This window comes from Mus caroli, chromosome X (genome assembly GCF_900094665.2).
Source record: "Mus caroli chromosome X, CAROLI_EIJ_v1.1, whole genome shotgun sequence".
NCBI lineage: Eukaryota > Metazoa > Chordata > Mammalia > Rodentia > Muridae > Mus > Mus caroli.
This window is the reverse complement of record NC_034589.1, coordinates 124643908-124662651: the sequence shown is the minus strand read 5'-3', so window position 1 is coordinate 124662651 and position 18744 is coordinate 124643908. Positions and strand designations below refer to the sequence as shown.

General features: G+C 41.9%; 1 protein-coding gene across 3 annotated transcripts in view; it reads right to left on the bottom strand.

The window, feature by feature from the left end:
- Positions 1-373: 373 nt before the first annotated feature.
- Positions 374-18744, bottom strand: part of Bhlhb9 (basic helix-loop-helix family member b9) — a 46151-nt gene continuing 27780 nt past the window's right edge. Inside the window, exons 3-7 of one of the 3 annotated variants that reach the window (XM_021153761.2) lie at positions 5361-6113; positions 4520-4601; positions 4131-4202; positions 2973-3077; positions 374-2704 (exon numbers count right to left, since the gene is read on the bottom strand). In XM_021153761.2, coding sequence (XP_021009420.1) covers positions 795-2414 — 1620 coding nt within the window. In that variant the 5' untranslated portion in view covers positions 2415-2704; positions 2973-3077; positions 4131-4202; positions 4520-4601; positions 5361-6113 and the 3' untranslated portion in view covers positions 374-794. The remainder of the gene's footprint in view (positions 2705-2972; positions 3078-4130; positions 4203-4519; positions 4602-5360; positions 6114-18744) is intronic. The other 2 variants (XM_021153762.2, XM_029473486.1) reach the window with 2 other exon arrangements.

The window sequence follows — 18744 nt, the reverse complement described above, 5'->3', positions numbered from 1 at the left end:
AGCTAACTAGCTCACAGGATCACCATAAAAGGAATAAAACTTGTAAAATATGCCAATCTAAGTGTGTGATGGCAACTAATAAAATACTTCCTTTTCATGCTTACCTTTTTCTTGTTTGACGTGACAGATAAAATAGTCTAAAATTTGAATTTTATTTATAAAAGTAAATTTTAAAATGAATATACTGTAGTTTTGTGTAATTCAGGGCCATTTTGTATTCTGTAATGAAATGTTTGATATAGTTGGATAAAGGGGGAAAATAGAAATCACTCTTATATTTAATAGCATATAGTAACCTCCCTCCGTTTTGAAACAAGAGTGCACGTTTGGCAATAGGCATATAGATGTATATATCATATACACAAACACACAGTGTAAGTACCATCAGATATCTTTATTTGCATATGCCTTATTTCTGTAACTAGATTACAAGACCAGGAGGTTCTCTTTTGCTGTCTGGAGCCACAAACAGATCTAAGCAGATACTAATCCTCAAGACACTGGACTTCTGACAGTTGGATCACAGTTTCCTTAAGTAAAATGTTAAAAATCTGCTAATCTAGATAAGATAGAAATCAATAAACTTTTTTATCTCAAGATGTTAATATTTATTTGATACATCAAAAATGGTCTAGCTTTGAGCTAGAACCTGCCACAGGTAATAATATGTAAAAGATGTTAAGACAAAAATGTGTGAGCAGTAATTACCAAAATATTATGCAAAACTCTTTGGGCATGTATAGCCAATCAAATTTTGGACACTGTTCAGTGTTCTCTTTAATTTCTGGGTCTCTTTACATTCTTTCGATAATCCCCTTAACTTCACGGAATATGGCTGTAAGAGTATTGTAACTCAAGTGATCGACTACTACAATTGAGCCCTTTCTAATATGCTCCTTTATGTTAATAAAGATGGCCACAGCACTAACAAGATTGGCTTTTGCCTCTTTTTGGTTAAAGATGAGTTTTAATGCTGCTAATGCCTTCATGTTTATCATATCTCTGGCTGCCTTGGGATTTTCAGACATATTCAAAAATACTTTCAAAACAAGATTCCTAGTCTTACGATTTCCCTGAGACAGCAAATGGAAAAGCTCTGAAAAGTAGCTGACTACAATGTAGTGATGGACAGACTCAGTAGTCAGCTGTCCTATTATCTTTAATCCAGATTGCTGGCCAGGTGAGTTCAAGGGGAAAGATACAGTTTCTTTACACATATGCTTAACATGAAATTCAACCTTGTTGTATCTGTCATCCCCGGAGGAATTCAGAGTAATAACAGCCTTCTTTATACTAACCTCAGGGGAAGAAAAACTGAGCAAGCTTTCAATAAGTGTCACCACGCCCACTTCATTAATGAATTCCTGGGCAAACGGATGAACCTTATGTATACCCATTGCAATCTGTGCTATTTTATGAATAAGAGGATCAGTAGTTGACTTAAGTATGTTAACAAGCTTTTCAAATTCCGGAGAATCCAAATAGCACTCCAGTTTGCAAGGGCAAGCGAAGGGCTTGATGCCATTCTCTTCTCTGATCTTGATTTGCTGTCTAATTTCATCTAAGGTCTGGATGCAAGGATCAGAACCAAATGGATACTCAGGTATAGACGGTAGGCTTGAACGAGTATTCTTAGTACAGGCTGTTGAAGTTTCCTCTTCATTTGAGGCCAGAACAATATATGAAGAGGACCTTGCCTCAGATGAATCCTGGGATCTATAACCTAACACTGCTGGAGTTACAGCAGGAGCTTTGGGCCATATAGTTACCTCAGACCAGTCCTTTGGCCTATCTTTTTCATTAATTTCATCCACTGGCTGAGGTTTAACTATTTTGAACACAGGTTTAGGATCAGTATCAAAACCAGTGTCATCGCCTTCCCAAAACCAGTTCCCAATAACGTTCTCTTCCTCCTCCTCCTCAGCACCTGACCTAGACTTGTGGCTGGTCCTAGGTGCAGGCTCCTCAGCACGAGCCTGGGTACTAGTACTAGGTTTATTTTCACACTTAGCAACAGAATTATTACTAAGCTCTTCTCCCTTCCAGAACCAGGAATTAATACCAGAATCTTCTCCAGTCCAGAACCAGTTATCACTACTGGGCTTATCTTTACGTGTGGATCTAGCAAACTTGTTCTCAGTCCTATGGTTGAAATCTGAGGTGCCTTTCACAAGAGTCTTGGCTTCTGGTCTCGCTCCTTCTTTTGTCTCAGCAACTACCTTTCCCTTAGACCCTGCCTTCACCTCTGCCACTGCATCTGATTTAGACCCTGCCTTACCTTTCCCTTTGTCCCGGCTTTTGCCTGCACCTCGGTTGGCATTAGCAGCCTCCCTCTCTGCCACAGCTCTGGCTTGTGCACTTGCCCTTTTTTCTAGTTTAGCCTGTGCCCTAGCCTTATTCTTTGAACCAGTCATGGTTGAAGCACAGTTATATACACCTGTCGAGTCTTATCCTTAGTTCTCTGTTTGTTCCGGGCTGGTATCTTTATACTTGTTAACTTAGTCAGAGATAAACTTGGCAGAAAGAGTCCAAGACAACTGTCACTTCAGTCGTTAAGAAATTCCCCTTTTTTGACATACAGTCTCTTATCAACGATAGGGACAAATTAAAGACACACTCAGGTTAGGGAGAAGACGATGATTTCCAAAGGCAGACCCGTTGAAAGCAATCTTCTCCCAATCCAAGTCTACCAGTGGAGAAAGACCTAAGGTAGGAAAAAGAAAGACTTTGAGTGTCCTCCAGCTTTGGTCGTTTATACAGATAGCTACACAGAAGGACATGAAAGGAGATTTGACTTAGGGGTTGAAGGTACAGATTAGTAGTAGACTCTGCTATCTCGTTTGACTTCTTGTGTATTTGCATCCAGACCATTCTTCTCTCTCCACCATACACAACAGATAGCTGGGGTGGGAGAAGCTAAGGAGCACCCAGCCCCTTTGGTCCCATACTGGGATACACCATCAGGTACTTACAGGTTTTCAGAAAGGCTTCACTAAAGTGCGCTGATGTGATGGGATTAATTCCTCCTTCCTCACTTCCACTGCTGAAAAGCCACCCAACTGGCTTCAGAGGCAGAACTATGGACAAAAATACACATGGGATTAGAATTTTGAGTATTTAACAAACTGACCTAAACTTGTATCTCCATGAATCTTACCACTTCCTCATACCCTGTTCTCTTATGGCTTCTCCTTACATTTTCTGACTCAGTAGCCGCTCATTATCTATTGATACAATCTTTGCTCACTGGCCTCCCACTCTCTGTAATGAATGTGAGAGCAGCAACAGTTGGAAAGCTGGAAAACCTTGGGGCCAAGGTAAGATCTGGTTTCATCTGTGTGGGTTCATGCTCACATTCAAATTCAACTAGAACCCTAATAAAGTCTTGTTCTCTTGCTTACCTTCTAAGTGAACAACTACTTCTAAGTCTCCACAGCAGCGGTTCTCAACCTTTCTAATGCTACGACCCTTTAAAAGAGTTCCTTGCATTGTATTGAACCTAAATCATAAAATTATTTTCATTGCTACTTTATAACTGTAACTTCGCTACAGTTATGGACTGTTATGTAAATATCTGATGTGCAGCATGTCTGATATGTAACTGCTATGAAAAGATCATTTGATCCCCTACCCCTAGCCCCAGAGGGGTCACAATCCACAGGTTGAGAGACATTGCTCTACAAGAACCTAGAAAGAAACAGGTTTATGGATAAAAAAGGCAGAGGCAGAAGGCAACACAGAAACAACAACAACAATCCCACTAAAAGGATTGACAGAACTCCCCTGGAAAGGTTCACAGCACATGTTTCTGTATACTCAGGGTTATTAAATGTCTCCCACATGTTGTCAGCCCTGCCCTAACTATCCCTCAGATGTGCTCAAGACCTGTAATCTGACTTAATATGCATCCTCCTAATGGTAAAGTCATGCATTTTCCCATTCAGGGACTAAATTTCTTTGTCTGAAGAAAAAATACAAGGTATAAAAGTAGATAGTGGAACACATACAACTATATTTGGGAAAAAGGCAGGGAAGCTAATGAAAACAATAATTCCAAGGTCATGTTTGAAATACCAGCCTCCCCTTGTATAGCTAGATCTTGCCTCACGTGCTATCAATGCCAGTCTTACCACAAAGCAGGATCCTCGAGAGATGCTATTCTTCCCACTGAAGAAGAGTCCTCTGGCTGGAGAAGAGTCGACCTATATAGAAAGCAAAAGATATTGAGGAAAATATAAAAAAAAAAAAAGTTGACCATGGTATAAAATTATAGGTTTATGGGCAGATTTCCAAAACCCAAGTTCAAACACCTGTTAAAGAATTAGGAACCAAGTACATGATCTCCATCACCTCCCATGTGTGACCCAAATGGCCACCTTCAGAAACTGCATCCCGCCCCAGTACTGCTGCTGTATAAAACAATGAGGGACAACAAAAAGTTGGGGATGATATATGGGGGTCCCAGAAAGAGACATTTAACTCCAATAGTGATTTCAAATATTCTAAATTGAACACCCACCTGCACAAAAAGTTCTCCTTTACTTTAAGTCCATTCGAACATTAAAACAAATGTTCAACGTGAAATGTTGAGAAAATGGATCCTGAATATAAAAGATAGGACAATGTCATAATATTTATATAGTTAGGAGTTCTGTATATATGACCAACTCCTTATTTTGACCAATTCCTTGCAGTAAATTAGGTACAGGAGTCTAAATACAGAGGGCAATAAAACAATCCTGTATTGAAGGCAGATGAACTTTTCATTCTTATGTTCTGACGTCTTCATAATCGCCCCTCTAATGATGTTTCACCCTCCCCAGAATACACTACCTCTACCACCCTGACAAGAGACTTTGCCACCAAGCAGGAGTCTGTGGGAAGAGACAGCACCCACGATGCAGGGCACATGGATCCCTTTCTGGAATAAGGGCCCAGGTAGAAAGGTAGACTCACCAAACAGCTGAACCATCACCAGAGTTGGTCACCTGCCTCCAACCCATGAACAGCAACCTCCAAGGGGCACCACCCCCAGCTCCCGCGCCGCCATTTCTCCCATAGGCGCCTCCCCCACAATCCTTGCAGGGCCCAAACACCAAGAAGGGCCCGGGGGGGGGGGGGGGGGGGAGTCTGCTGCCAGGCCATCTGCTCTGCAGGCCTCCAGACCCTCAGACACAAGACACTCTGGCTGCCACCCTGCACCCAGGGCCCGGTTCGGGTTCCCGCTTCCTCCTCCCCACCGCCTGGGGTTTCCGAGCACCACGCACACTCCAGGGAGGCCGCATCCTGCTGGCCTCCACTGGACTGTCAGGGCCAGGCAGTGGTCCTCAGTGTGCGACCACTCGGAGCCCTCGACACACCTCCACTTGCCTGGCCAGGAGCACGGCCCAGGTCTCCGGGCTCCCCCGCGTCCCCCTCCTGCTCCCGGCTGATCTCTTTCCTTGGCGGATCCTCTCACAGAACCCCCACCGGTTTGCGCGCGAGTGGAATGGCAGAGACGTGTCCCGCCCCTACGTCTCTGCACCAAACAGGCAGGGGCTGCGCAGGATGCGGCAAGCACAGCTCACCTCGAGGGTGTCGGGAAGGGGGCGGAGGGATACGGCGCACGGGGCTCTACGCCCCCTCCCGGACCCACTGTAGTTCCGACTCGGAGTGGGCGGGGCCAGACAGCCCCACTCCTCTTGGAGGGGTGGGTTGCACCGGTGGGCGTCTGCAGACCCCTGTTCACCCTAACCAGAGACCACTGCCACTTTTTTGGGAGGGTGGGGGTGCCACAACAGTGTGTGAGATGGCTGAAATCTAGAGTCTATGAGGGCTTTGGAGAGGGGGACTATGGAGAGAAGGTGGTCTGGAGATGTGGAACAGGAGGGAGCAGCGGAGGGATACTGAGTGCCCCTGTACTTCAGTAGGAAGCTGGGCTTTGCTGGCCGCCAGCCCCTCCCTGCACTCCATCTCTTGCTACCCTTCAGTTCTCCCTTCGCTTCTGACGCCAGTAGAAAGGGAGGAGGGCTTTTAGTACTGCAGCTAGAGAGGGAACAGGTAGCCTAGCAACAGTCTGCAGAGAGGACTCTTGATTCTTCTTGATGTTTTTCTCTCAATGCTTCATGGAGTTCCTAGAGGAAAAGAAATGGGAGCACCCATTACAGCTTTCATCGCTGCCCCCAGGGTAAAGCAGACTTCTGTCCCTGGAAAACCAACCAGAGGTCTGGGGTAAAAGTCACTTTACTTCCTTTGACTTATTTGGACTAAAAACTCATCTGGTCACATATGACATAAAAGAACTGGGAGGTGGCATGGGAGTGGGTTGGGGCAGAGTAGGTGATAGGTCAACCCAAACATAGAATGTATGAAGAAGCCTTAAAGCAAACAACTAGCATGCAAGCGAATTTTAAAATATAATTTGAAGACAAAGGAGTTTGAACAGAGGTACCCTGCATGGGTGGACCAGGCTGCTGCTCTCAGAAGACACGACTTATTAAATAAAAATCCCAGTACCAAGCACTGCGAATTACTGGTTAAAGAGGCCTCAGAGCAGTGGTTCTTAACCTATGGGTTGCTACCTCATTGAGGGTTGAATGACCTTTTCACAGGGGTCACATATCAAATATCCTGCATATCAGATATTTACATTATGATTCATAACATTAGCCAAATCACAGTTATGATGTAACAACGAGAATAATCTTGTGGTTGGAGGTTACCATAACACAAGGAACTGAATTAAAGCGTTAGGAAGGTTGAGAACCACTGCCCCGGTGGCACCTAAAACAACAGAAGCTATTGCCACATCCTTTGTTCCACACCACATCTGGCTATTAAGACTCCACTGCTGAAGAATCACAATTTTTTTTGCTGTAGGTCAGAAAAACCAATATTTTAAAAGATTTTAATTTGTTCCTTTTTTTTCTGAAAACCATACTTTATTTTAGATAGTAATATAAATTATATTATTAACTGATGTAATACAAATTATGTATTAACTAACACTATAATAGAATTATTCAAATATAATAAAATTATTTGAATAGAATTAGCCCTAAACGGAATAAAAGAGAATAAAAGAGAAAAGTATCAGGTTATGTAACTCCTCTCAAACAGGTGAAGTGTGGGTAAAATCCAAAAATTTAATAAATGAGACGAAGAGAAGGTAGCTTTAGGTAATAAGGAAAGACAGAGGTAGGCAAAAGGACACGAGTCATGAGAGAGGATGCAAAACATTCAACGCCATCATACCCCCTGCCCCACTGAAGGAGATGTGCGAATTCAACTTTTTCTATATTGAAGTAGAAAAACCCATTTTTTGCATCCCCAAAGAATCCTATATGTGTTACTCCTTTGAGGCAGGGATTGTGAAAGTTGAGCTGTCCTTTCACTCCATTGATAATTATTGTAATAGGAATTAGACATGACTAGTCCCTGAATACATATGTTACATTGATAGTCTGTATATGCTTGGGCCAGGGAGTAGCACTATTAGGAAGTGTGGCCTTGTTGGAGTAGGTGTGTCACTGTGGGTATGGGCTTTAAGACCCTCATCCTAGCTGCCTAGAAGCCAGTCTTCTATGAGCAGCCTTCAGATGAAGACGTAGAACTCTCAGCTCCTCCTGCACCATGCCTGTCTGGATGCTGCCATGCTCCTGCCTTGATGATAATGGACTGAACCTCTAAACCTGTAAGGCAGTCCCAACTAAATGTTGTCCTTGTTAGAGTTGCCTTGGTCATGGTATCTGTTCACAGCAGTAAAACCTTAACTAAGACAGAAGTTAGTACCAGGGGACTAAGGTATTGCTGTGATAGGCCAGACCATGCTTTTGCTTAGAAGAATGTGGATTTGGGGACTTTGCATTTTGAAAGCATTGGAATGCTTTAAGTGGGGTTTAATGAGTTTCCCTGGTAGGAATATGGAAGACTTTGTTGCTGAGAATGATTTAAATTGTGCGGACCTGGCCTGAGAGGTTTCAGTGGAGAATGTCAATATGTGGCCTAGACACTGTTTTGTGATATTTTGGTGAAGAATATGGCTACTTTTTGCTATTGTCTGAAGAGTCTGCCTGAGGCTAAGGTGAAGAGACTCAGATTAATTGCATTGACAAAGGATGTCTCAGAAACACATCATATATTTTGTTCTCTGGTTAAGTCTTATGAAGAGCATCTTAAACAAACTTAGCCACCTGAGAAAGGAAAACTATAAAATACATAGTTCAAGTATTAAAGGAGCACCAGGAAGTGATCCTAATACTGTGCTCTAGGAGAGAACAGATTAAGGGATTTTGGGGAAAGATCCTACCCAGCTAAATTTAGATCCAGGCATGGTAGTACACACCATTAATACCAGGAGACAAAGCAAGCCAAGCACATCTCTGAGTTCAAGGCCAGCCTCAAATAGAGCAAGTTCTAGTTGAAGAAAAGCTTAAATCCAGGCATGGAGTTACACACCTTTAATCCCAGGAGACAGGCATGCAGATCTCTGAGTTGAAGGTCAAACTACAGAGCAAGATCAATGACAGAGTTTAGGCAGTGAGGGAATAGGGAAAGAGGAAGCTAGTGATAATGTAATAGAACAAGGGAGACATGTTCCAGTTTTGCAAGCAGTAGAACTCTGCAGCTTTGGCCATGTGTCTCTGGCCTTATAGTCAAGACTAGAAGGAGACTACTGGGACAATTGATGCTGGTTAGCTGGAGCTAAGAAATTAGTGGTGACACATGATATGCACTCACTGATAAGTGGATATTAGCTCGGAATACCCAATATACAATTGGCAAAACACATGAAACTCAAGAAGAAGGAAGACCAAAGTGTGGATATGTCAATCCTTCTTAGAAAGGGGAACAAAATACCCATGGAAAGAATTGCGGAGACTGAAGGAATGACTATCCAGAGACCGCCCCACATGTGGATGTAACCCATAAACAACCACCAACATCAGACGCTATTGTGGATGCCAACAAGAGCTTGCTGACAGGAGCCTGATATAGCTGTCTCCTGAGAGGCTCTGCCAGTGCCTGAAAAATATTGAAGTGGATGCTCACAACCATCCATTAGACAGACCACAGGGTCCTCAATGAAGAAGCTAGAAAAAGTACTCAAGGAGCTGAAGGGATTTGCAGCCTCATAGGAGGAACAACAATACGAACTAACCAGTACCCCCAGAGCTCCCTGGGACTAAAGCACCAACCAAAGAAAACACATGGTGAGACTTATGGCTCTAGCTGCATATGTAGCAGACAATGGCCTAGTTGGTCATCAATGGGAGGAGAGGCCCTTGGTCCTGTGAAGGTTGTATGCCCCAGTATAGGGGAATGTCAGGGCTAGGAAGCAGGAGTGGGTGGGTTGGTGCGCAGGGGGAGAGGGGAGGGGATAGGGGGTTTTCAGAGGAGAAACTAGGAAAGGGGATAACATTTGAAATGTAAATAAAGTAAATATCGAATAAAAAGAGAAATTAGTGGTGATTAAGAAGAGACCAGCATCACTGAGATAAAATATTCTGGGAAGTGTTTTCTGAGAGCACAAAGAAGCTGTGTTTCAGAGCTAGCCAAGGTTGTACTTCATGCTGCAGCTGGACTTGGTAATGTGTAAGAGTCACCCAGGTGGTACTGGCTTTGAAGGCATGAAGGAGTCATAAAGAGCAGCTGAGACTTGGCACTGTGAGAGTCTATGGAAGGCCACTGGTGAATGTACAGCCTCAGTTGTAGTTTGTGGCCCAGGACTAAAGAGGCCATGCAAAGGATTTGAGGTATGGCACCATGAAGAGAGCCTATGAGAGACTATTGGTGAAGCCTACTTGCAGCAGAAGACCACAGCATATTGGAGATGCCAGTACCATGGGATGATGGCTAAGAACAGCAGTTGCAATGGAGTGGATCAACTTGAATTTAGAGGGCTACAGATGGCAGAGCTGGAGAAGTGACACCAGCCCTTTGGAGGAGCCCAGAATCATGTGTGGATCCCAGAAATCGAAACAAGAAGCTGTAACACTGAAGTGGACTTGGAGACCCCAAAATTTTTGAGATGCCAGAGCCATAGGATATCTTCTGAGGAAAGCTGCTAACAGAGAGTGGAACCAGCTCAGGAATAGCAGTTTGTTGCAATCAAAAAAGGTAAGAAAGGAGTTGGAGATCTGAAGACTGCTTTGGCATGGAAATACAGAGTTTGGAGTTTGCCCAGCTGGTTTCCTGTCTTACTCTGGGGATTACAGTTAAGTGATTGGATGAATCTCAGAAGAGACTTTGAATTTTGAACTTTTAATATTGTTGAGACTGCTATAGACTATGGGGACTTTAGAGGTTGGCATAACTGTATTTCTTATAACTTTTTAAAAAAAGATTTATTTATTTATATGTAAGTACACTGTAGCTGTCTTCAGACACTCCAGAAGAGGGAGTCAGATCTCGTTAGGGATGGTTGTGAGCCACCATGTGGTTGCTGGGATTTGAACTCCGGACCTTCGGAAGAGCAGTCTAGAAGAGCAGTCGGGTGCTCTTACCCACTGAGCCATCTCACCAGCCCCCATAACTGTATTTCTTAATTATGCTATATTTAGGTATAGCCCCCATGGACTCATAGGTTTGGATAAGCCTATGGACGCCAGGGAGTGGAATGTGATGGTTTGTATATGCTTGACCCAGGGAGTGTCACTATTTGAGAGCGTGGCCCTGTTGGAGTAAGTGTGTCACTGTGGGCATGGGCTTTAAGACCCTCATCCTAGCTGCCTAGATGTCAATATTCTGCTAGCAGCCTTCAGATGAAGATGTAGAACTCTCAGCTCCTCCTGCACCACACCTGCCTTGATGCTGCCCTGCTCCCACCTTGATGATAATGAACTGAATCTCTGAACCTGTAAGCCAGCTCCAATTAAATGTTGTCCTTATAAGAGTTGCCTTGGTCATGGTATCTGCTCACAGCAGTAAAACCTTAAGTAAGGCAGATCCTATTTGATAAATCAATCTTGAACTGACCAGGAAAGTCCCTGCTACACAGATTTTATAGTGTTGGAAAGCACTATTTAAGTTGTTGGAGAAGAAAAGACACCAGTGATCTTATCTAGTGTTGAACCCTCATACTACAATAGTGGCCCACCAGACAAGATGTGGCCCTTGGTGCAATAGTAGCAGGGCCATTGTTATGAGGCCAAATAAGTGACTTCTTTTGTTATTTAATCCATTGGAGAGATTTCATGCCTGGCATTGTACACTTATTTAAAAATCCATCATAGATTCTAGGCTAAAACCCGATATTCTTATTTTGATTAATGGCTATGAAGTCAAACAGCTTTCTAAATATTTATGGTTATGCTCAAAAGATTTCCGCTGTTCTTTTTGTTTGTTTGTTCTTGTTTTCTTGAGGTGGTGTTTCTCTGTGTAGCCCTGGCTGTCCTGGAACTCACTCTGTAGGACAGGCTGGCCTTGAATTCACAGAGATTTGCTTGACTGCCTCACCAGTGCTGGGTGTGTACCCCCACCCATCTGATTTGTGCTGTTCTTCATCTTGGTCAGAGAAGCTTCATTTGGAAACAAGCAGTGGTTAATGCAGAAATTCCTAACTTGTTAAATGCTGAGAATAAATGTAACTGCTTAACCCTAAATGCATCTCTATATCAATCCTCCCCTACCGTAAGGCAAATGGAACATTGCAGTAGAGGAAGCAGAAAAATGTATATGAGGTAGAAGCTGGGATGGAACACTATAAAATGCTTTTTGTCTCCTGGATGTGACATGGACTCCTGGCAGAGCACTTGTGGTTTTTGCATAATATCTGTACAAGACCAATACAGTTAAAATTCAAGCATAGAGTACAAAGACTGTTCATACCATCTCTACACCCTGAGGCCTCACCCTGGATTGTCGGGTCACACACCCAGGGCCTCTCCCTCCAGCACCACCCCCATACTCTCAGGCTTACCTCCGATTGTGCAGCTTCCTCACTGATATTGCCTGTTGAGCTCACCAAGAATGAGTCCTACCAGAGCCTCCTGTACTTTCCTGGACCTAGCCCTAGCTCTAGATATGCAGCTCCTGCACCTGCCTGGCCTGGTGAGCTCCTTAGAACCTCACCAGTGAGTGTCATGGCCATACTCTCTGGCCTAGATAAAGATATGCAGCTCCTGCACCAGCCCTGAGGTAAGTCTGAGGTAAGCTAGAAAATGATAGCAGACAAGCAAGTCCATGTACAAAGTCACATCACAAAACACGAACAATATGAAAGGCTAAGAGATAGAAATATTGATGAGAACTCAACCTGAAATAAAGGTGGAATTGAAAAACTCAATAACCCAATTACAAAATGCAAGTAAAGGTCTTACAAGCACAATGAATCAAGTAGAAAGAAACCACAGGGAAAAACACACAGAAGACCTTGAAAAGACAAAAATCTCTGAATCATGAGCATAAGAAGAGAAGAATCCCAGGTTAAAGTCAAAGACCAGACCTCCAATAGGATTATAGAAGAAAATTCTCCAAATTAAAGACATACCCGTACATATACAACAAGCTGAGAGAATACCAACTAGACAGGACTGGATACTAAATTCCCCATGGTATATTATAGTTAAAACATACATCATTTATCTATAAATAGAGGATATGAGAGCTGCAAAAGAAAAGCCATAAGTCACACACATATGTTATATATATACATATATAAATGTATATACATACATATGTTATACATGTATATATATGAAAATCCATCCATAAAGTGGCTACTTTCTCAATGGAAAAAATTAAAGCCAGAGGAACCTGGAGTAATGTGCTCCAAGTTCTAAAAGGCCAGTGACATCAACTTAGACTACTTACCCAGAAAAATTATATCTGTTGTAGTTGAACATCAAAGAAAATCTTTTCATGATATAATATGCTTAAAAATAAGTCTATCAAACCAGCCTTATTAGAGAATACTGGAATTAATACTTCAGACTGAAGAGAGAAATAAGCAAAGCCAAGAGACTATAGAAGGAAAATAAATTTAGTTATAAGTACTGAGATGCAAAGTATGACTATGAACAAAACCCACAAGAAATAAAAATAAATAAAACAACAAAATGACTGTAATCAACCGCAGGCCAGTAGGATTTGCTGAAGGAGGCAGAGGCAGGAGGATCTAGAGTTCGAGGCCAGCCTGGGATACATATTTCAATAATAACTTTACAATCATTAATGGCTTCAACTCTCCAATAAAAATATACAGGCGACTTAAATGAATTAAGAAAAAAATACCATGGTTTTTGTTGTCTACAAGAAACTCAAGCTTTTTTTTTGCCTATAGGAAACTGAACTTACTCTTGAGGATAAGTGAAAGTGAAAGGGGAAAAAATTCCAAACAAATGGAACCAAGAAGCAAGCTGGTGTCACATATCGTAATATCTGACAAAATAGAATTCATACTATAACTAATCAAAGAGATAAAGTAGAACATGTCATTCTAACCAAGGGATCATTCTGCCAAGAAGGTATTATAGTCCTAAGGATATATACACCAAATTCTGGTGCACCCAATTTCATTTTTAAAAAAAAACACATGCTATTATTGGTATTAACTATACAGAGTAAGTCTAGCTCAGTAATAGTAGGTACTGACAGTACCTCACTTTCTTCAATAGATAAGTCATCTGGACAAAATATAAATAGTAGAATTAAGTGACACCATACATTAAATGAATCGAATACGTATCAAACAGAATATTTCACCTAAACATCAAAGAATATATATTCTACTCAGTAACTCATGTAAGCTGCTTTAAAATGAGACCATATCCTGAGACACAAAACAACTCTCATCAAATCCAGAAAAATTGAAATAACCATGAATACTATCTGACCAGAATGCAATGAAGCTTAAGATAAACAGTAAATGAATCTAGTAATTACATAAATGCATAGAGATTAAATGACACATTACTTAATGATGAATAGGTCTAAAAAGAAAACAAGAAATGTACTTAAAATTTCCCAGGATTAAATGAAAATGAAACTGGAGGGAGTGGTTCTAATGCTAAGGTCCTGTTCCCCAATTGGTTCTTGAATCATCAATAAAGATGCTATCAGCCAGTGAGCTGGGTAGAATAAGCAGGACTTCCTGCTCCCTGAAGGCAAGCTAGCAGCTGCAGGGGAGAGAGGGAGATTTTCACCAAGCTTTGGAGGGAGAAAAGGTGATGAGCCATGAGAGATCTAGGCCAGAAAGGCCATAGGCCATTTCCCCAGGTGGGAGAGTAGAAAGGCAACCGCAGTTGAGGGCAGATTTAGGGTGCTAAGCTAAAAGTATGGGCAAGGGCACACTAGCAGCAGATTAGGGAGATTAGAAGTGCCCCACAATTGAGCCAAGAAGGCACGTTGAAAATAAGCTAATGTGTGTGTGTATGTTTCATCCACAGATCTGAAGGAACCTGGGCAGGGCTGGTAGCATGGTCCATCTGGAGCTTAAAGCAGGGTAGTAGAAAAATACATGCTACACGAAACACAACACAACTCTGAGGCACATTAAAATGGTCCTAAGAAGGAAATTGATAGTTCTAAGCACCTGTATTTTTAACAAATCTAGAAAGTGTAAAAATGACAATTGGAGCAGGGGCTGTCTCTGACTGTGTTGTCTGCCTTTGGATCCCTTTCCCATAGCTTTCAGGCCTCAGTGGGAGAGGATGAGCCTAATTAGACCTGCTGTGGCTTAATGGACCAGGGTGGGGGAATGAAGGGAGGGGGTGTAAGGGTGGGACCAGGAGAAGAGGAGGGAGGGGGCTTCAATCAGGCTGTAAAGTGAATCAAACCATAAACAAACCTAACAAACAATCAAAAAAAAAAAAAAAAACCAACCAGAACCCAGGCAAAATGGATTCATGACAGAATTCTACAAGGTTTTAAAGAAATCTACAACCAATAGGTCTTAAATTATTCAAAACTTAGGTTCAGAAGACATATTTCCAAGTTCCCTCTATGAAGCCAGTATTAGCCTAATGCTAAATTCAGATAAAGACACAAAAACAACAGCAACAGCAGCAACAACAACAACATTACCAGCCAATATCCTTGATAAACATAGATACAAAAATCCTCAATAAAATACTGGCAAACTGAATAGAGGAATATATCAAAAAGATCATCCACCACAAGCAAGTTGGCTTCATCTCAGAGATGCAAGGATAGTTCCACATACATAAGTCATTAAATAAAATAAAACATATAAATGGACTTTCAAAAAATTGATTGATCATCTCAAGAGACACCAAAAAGGCCTTTTGACAAACTCTAACATATCCTCATGATAAAATACTAGGAACAGTCAATTGCAGGAAACATACCTTAACAAAGGATAAATATGACAAACCCAAAGTCCACATTACCCTAAATGAAGAAAAAGCCAAGGGGATGGAAGGCTGTTACACTGAAAGCTTTAAAGATTCAAAGAAAGAGATTGAAGAAGACACTAGAGGATGAAAAGACCTCCCATGCTCGTGAACTGGTAAACTTAATGCTGTAAGAATGACCCCAACCCCAATCAAAACCCCACAATCTTCTTCAGGGAAACAAAAAAATCTTAAATTTAAACAAACTGCAAAAGACCCTCAGTAGCCAAATCAGTCCTCAGAAAAAAGAACAGTGCTGGAAGAATTACTATGCTAGATTTCAAGATAGGTTACGGAGTTGTAGCAATAAAAATGGCCTTGTACAGGCATAAAATATAAATATAGATCAATACAACAGAATAAAAGTCTCAAATATAAGCGAATGTAACTACAACACAAAAATACCAATAAAATATACACAGTGGAGGAAAGACATCATTTTCAACAAACAGTGCTAGGGACACCGGATGTCCATATGTACAAGAATTAAAGTAAAACCATATTTTTTAGCCTGCACAAAAAATAAACTCCAAATGGAGTAAAGACTCCAATGTGAAGCCAAAAACACTGAAACTTACAGAAGTAGAAAATACGGAACACATACACAATGGAATTCTATTCACCTATAAAGAAAAATGAAATCATAAAATTCATAGGTAAATAGATGGTACTAGAAAATATTAAATTGAGTGAGATAATGCAGAGAAAGACAAACACTGCATGTTGACTCTTGTTTATAGATCATAGCTTAACATCTATTGTATTATTATTATTTACATCCTAGCCACGATTTTTCTTCCCTCTTCTCCTCCCAGTTCCTCTCTCCACATTTCTGTGCCCCACCCACTCCTCCATTCTGTTCAGAAATGAACAAGCCTTCCATGGATATCATCCAAAAATGGCAAGTTGTAAAAAGGCTAGGCACCTCCACTTTTATTAAGGCTGGCCTAGGCAACCCAGTAGGAGGAAAAAGGTCCCAAAAGCTGGCAAAAAGAGTCAGAGATAGCGCCTGTCCCACAAGAAGACCAAGCTACACAACTGGAACATATATGTGAAGACCCTAGGTCAGTCTCTTGTAGGCTCCCTGGATGTCAGTTTAGTCTCTGTGAGCCCCTATGAGCCCAGGTTAGTTGATTCTATGGGATTGCAATGTCCTTGACCCCTGTGGTTCCTACAATCTGTTCTCCCTCAATTCTGCAGGATTCCCCAAACTCCACCTAATGTTTCGCTGTGGGTCTCTGTATCTGTCTCCATCAGTTGCTGAAAAAGGCCCCTTTGATGACAATTGGGCTCAGCACTGATTTATGAGTCTCTAGCTCAGCATCTTTAGATATGAATATTTAATATGGTCTAACTAAGAAGGCAGGAAAGTGAAAAGGGAGAGTGAGAAGAGGTGCTCTAGAGAAAGGAATAGGAGAACACAGGTACTATGAATGAGTAAATGGGAAAAAATGAGGAGGGCTTTAACTGGAATGGGGGAGGGGGGAGAGGAAGTAGAGATAAGTAACATCAAGTATGTTTTAAAATGCCACATGTTTATTTAATATATATGTAATATCTAAGTATATATATACACGGTTTGCATGAAGTAGGACAGTTGGAGTGATAATGTTTCCCTCCCAAACCATAGACCATCTAACAAAAACCCCACATCTAGGCATAATCTCTTTGAGTTGTTAGTCAGGGTGAGTACATGAGGTTCCCAAACAATTGCCCTTAGGTACATCCCTGAACCTCAAAGCAACACTCCCTTTCTGAAGACACAATAGACTTCAAACACAGAACTTGGAGGAATTGGGTTTGGATCTGACTTGGATGCTTCCTTCCTGAGGGCTAATTCTCATAGAATCCAAAGGTGCTATGTAAGCAGCCAGTGCCAATGAAGGCAAACAATCAATAGTCCTACAAAGTTGTAAAGCCTAGGAACAAGAACAATGATCTGAAGGGCAAGATGTCCCCAAATATGTAACAGGGGAACATATATCTTGAAAGATAACCAATAACTTTCTTTTTTTTTTCTTTTTTTGGTTTTTCAAGACAGGGTTTTTCTGTGTAGCACTAGCTGTCCTGGAACTCACTCTGTAGACCAGGCTAGCCTCGAACTCAGAAATCCGCCTGCCTCTGCCTCCCAAGTGCTGGGATTAAAGACGTGAGCCACCACCACCACGCCCGGCTAACCAATAACTTTCTAATTTGACTTAATGTCTGCTCAATGAGGTAACTCATACCTGGAACTGTAAACATGTTCCTGGTGAGGTCATGGAACCTAGAGGAGAACCTACTATGACCAGCTTTCTAAGCCAGTGTAATTCCCTTTTATAATTCAAATAAAAGAAGCTTAATGCAGTCTTCCATATCACACACAGTAGCTGAATTATACCCAGTCCAATTCAAGATGCTCAAGCTTTCCTGAGATAAACCAACAGATTTCAGCAAACAGCAGTACTGTATAGTAAGCACTACACCAAAACTACACCCACACTCTCTAAGAGCACAAGGGAGGAGGGATTAAATCTGCATAAAAGTAAGGAAAACACCAGAGAACTATTTAACCAACTGACAAGCACTTCTTTTCTTAAGATAACTGCTAAGCCAGTATAATTTAACTGCATTCTAAATTACTTATCCTTATGCCCACCTGTAAGTGTAGCTTTCATCCCTCATCAAAGAAGCTTTATTTTAACAGCAGATAAAGTAAGTAAAGAAATCTACAACTGGACCTTTCGGTCTGGGCCAGTGCCCTGAACAGACCTTGGAAGCGAACTCTACACCCAGTCCCACAACAGCCAGAGAAAGCTCCACTCCCAGGCACTCTAACACGCACAGGCCCACAGGATCCCAGGATCCCAGGAGCTTGGTCACACCAGGATCTCAGGGTCCTAGAGGCAATTTTACTCCCAGGAGCTCTAACACACTTAGGATCTCAGGATCACAGGACCCTATAATCACAAGATCACAGAGACAGTTGAACTCTGAATAGTTTTTTTTTTTTAATGAATAATTCTGAATAGTTTTGACACAACCAGGGTCACAGGAAGAACAGGCTCCAGTCAGATATAGCGAGCGCAGGTAGCACTAGAGATAATCAGATGGTGGGAGGCAAGCATAAGAACAGAAGCAACAGAAACCAAGGTTACTTGGCACCATCAGAACCCAACTCTCCCACCATAGCAAGTCCTGGGTACACTATCACATCAGAAAAACAAGAATCAGATCTAAAATCACTTCTCATGATGGTGATAGAGGACTTTAAGAAGGACATAAATAACTCCCTTAAAGAAATAAAGGAGAAAACAGGTAAATAGTTAGAAGACCTTAAAGAGGAAACACAAAAATCCCTTAAAGAATTACAAGAAGCCGGGCGTGGTGGTGCATGCCTTTAATCCCAGCACTTGGGAGGCAGAGGCAGGCA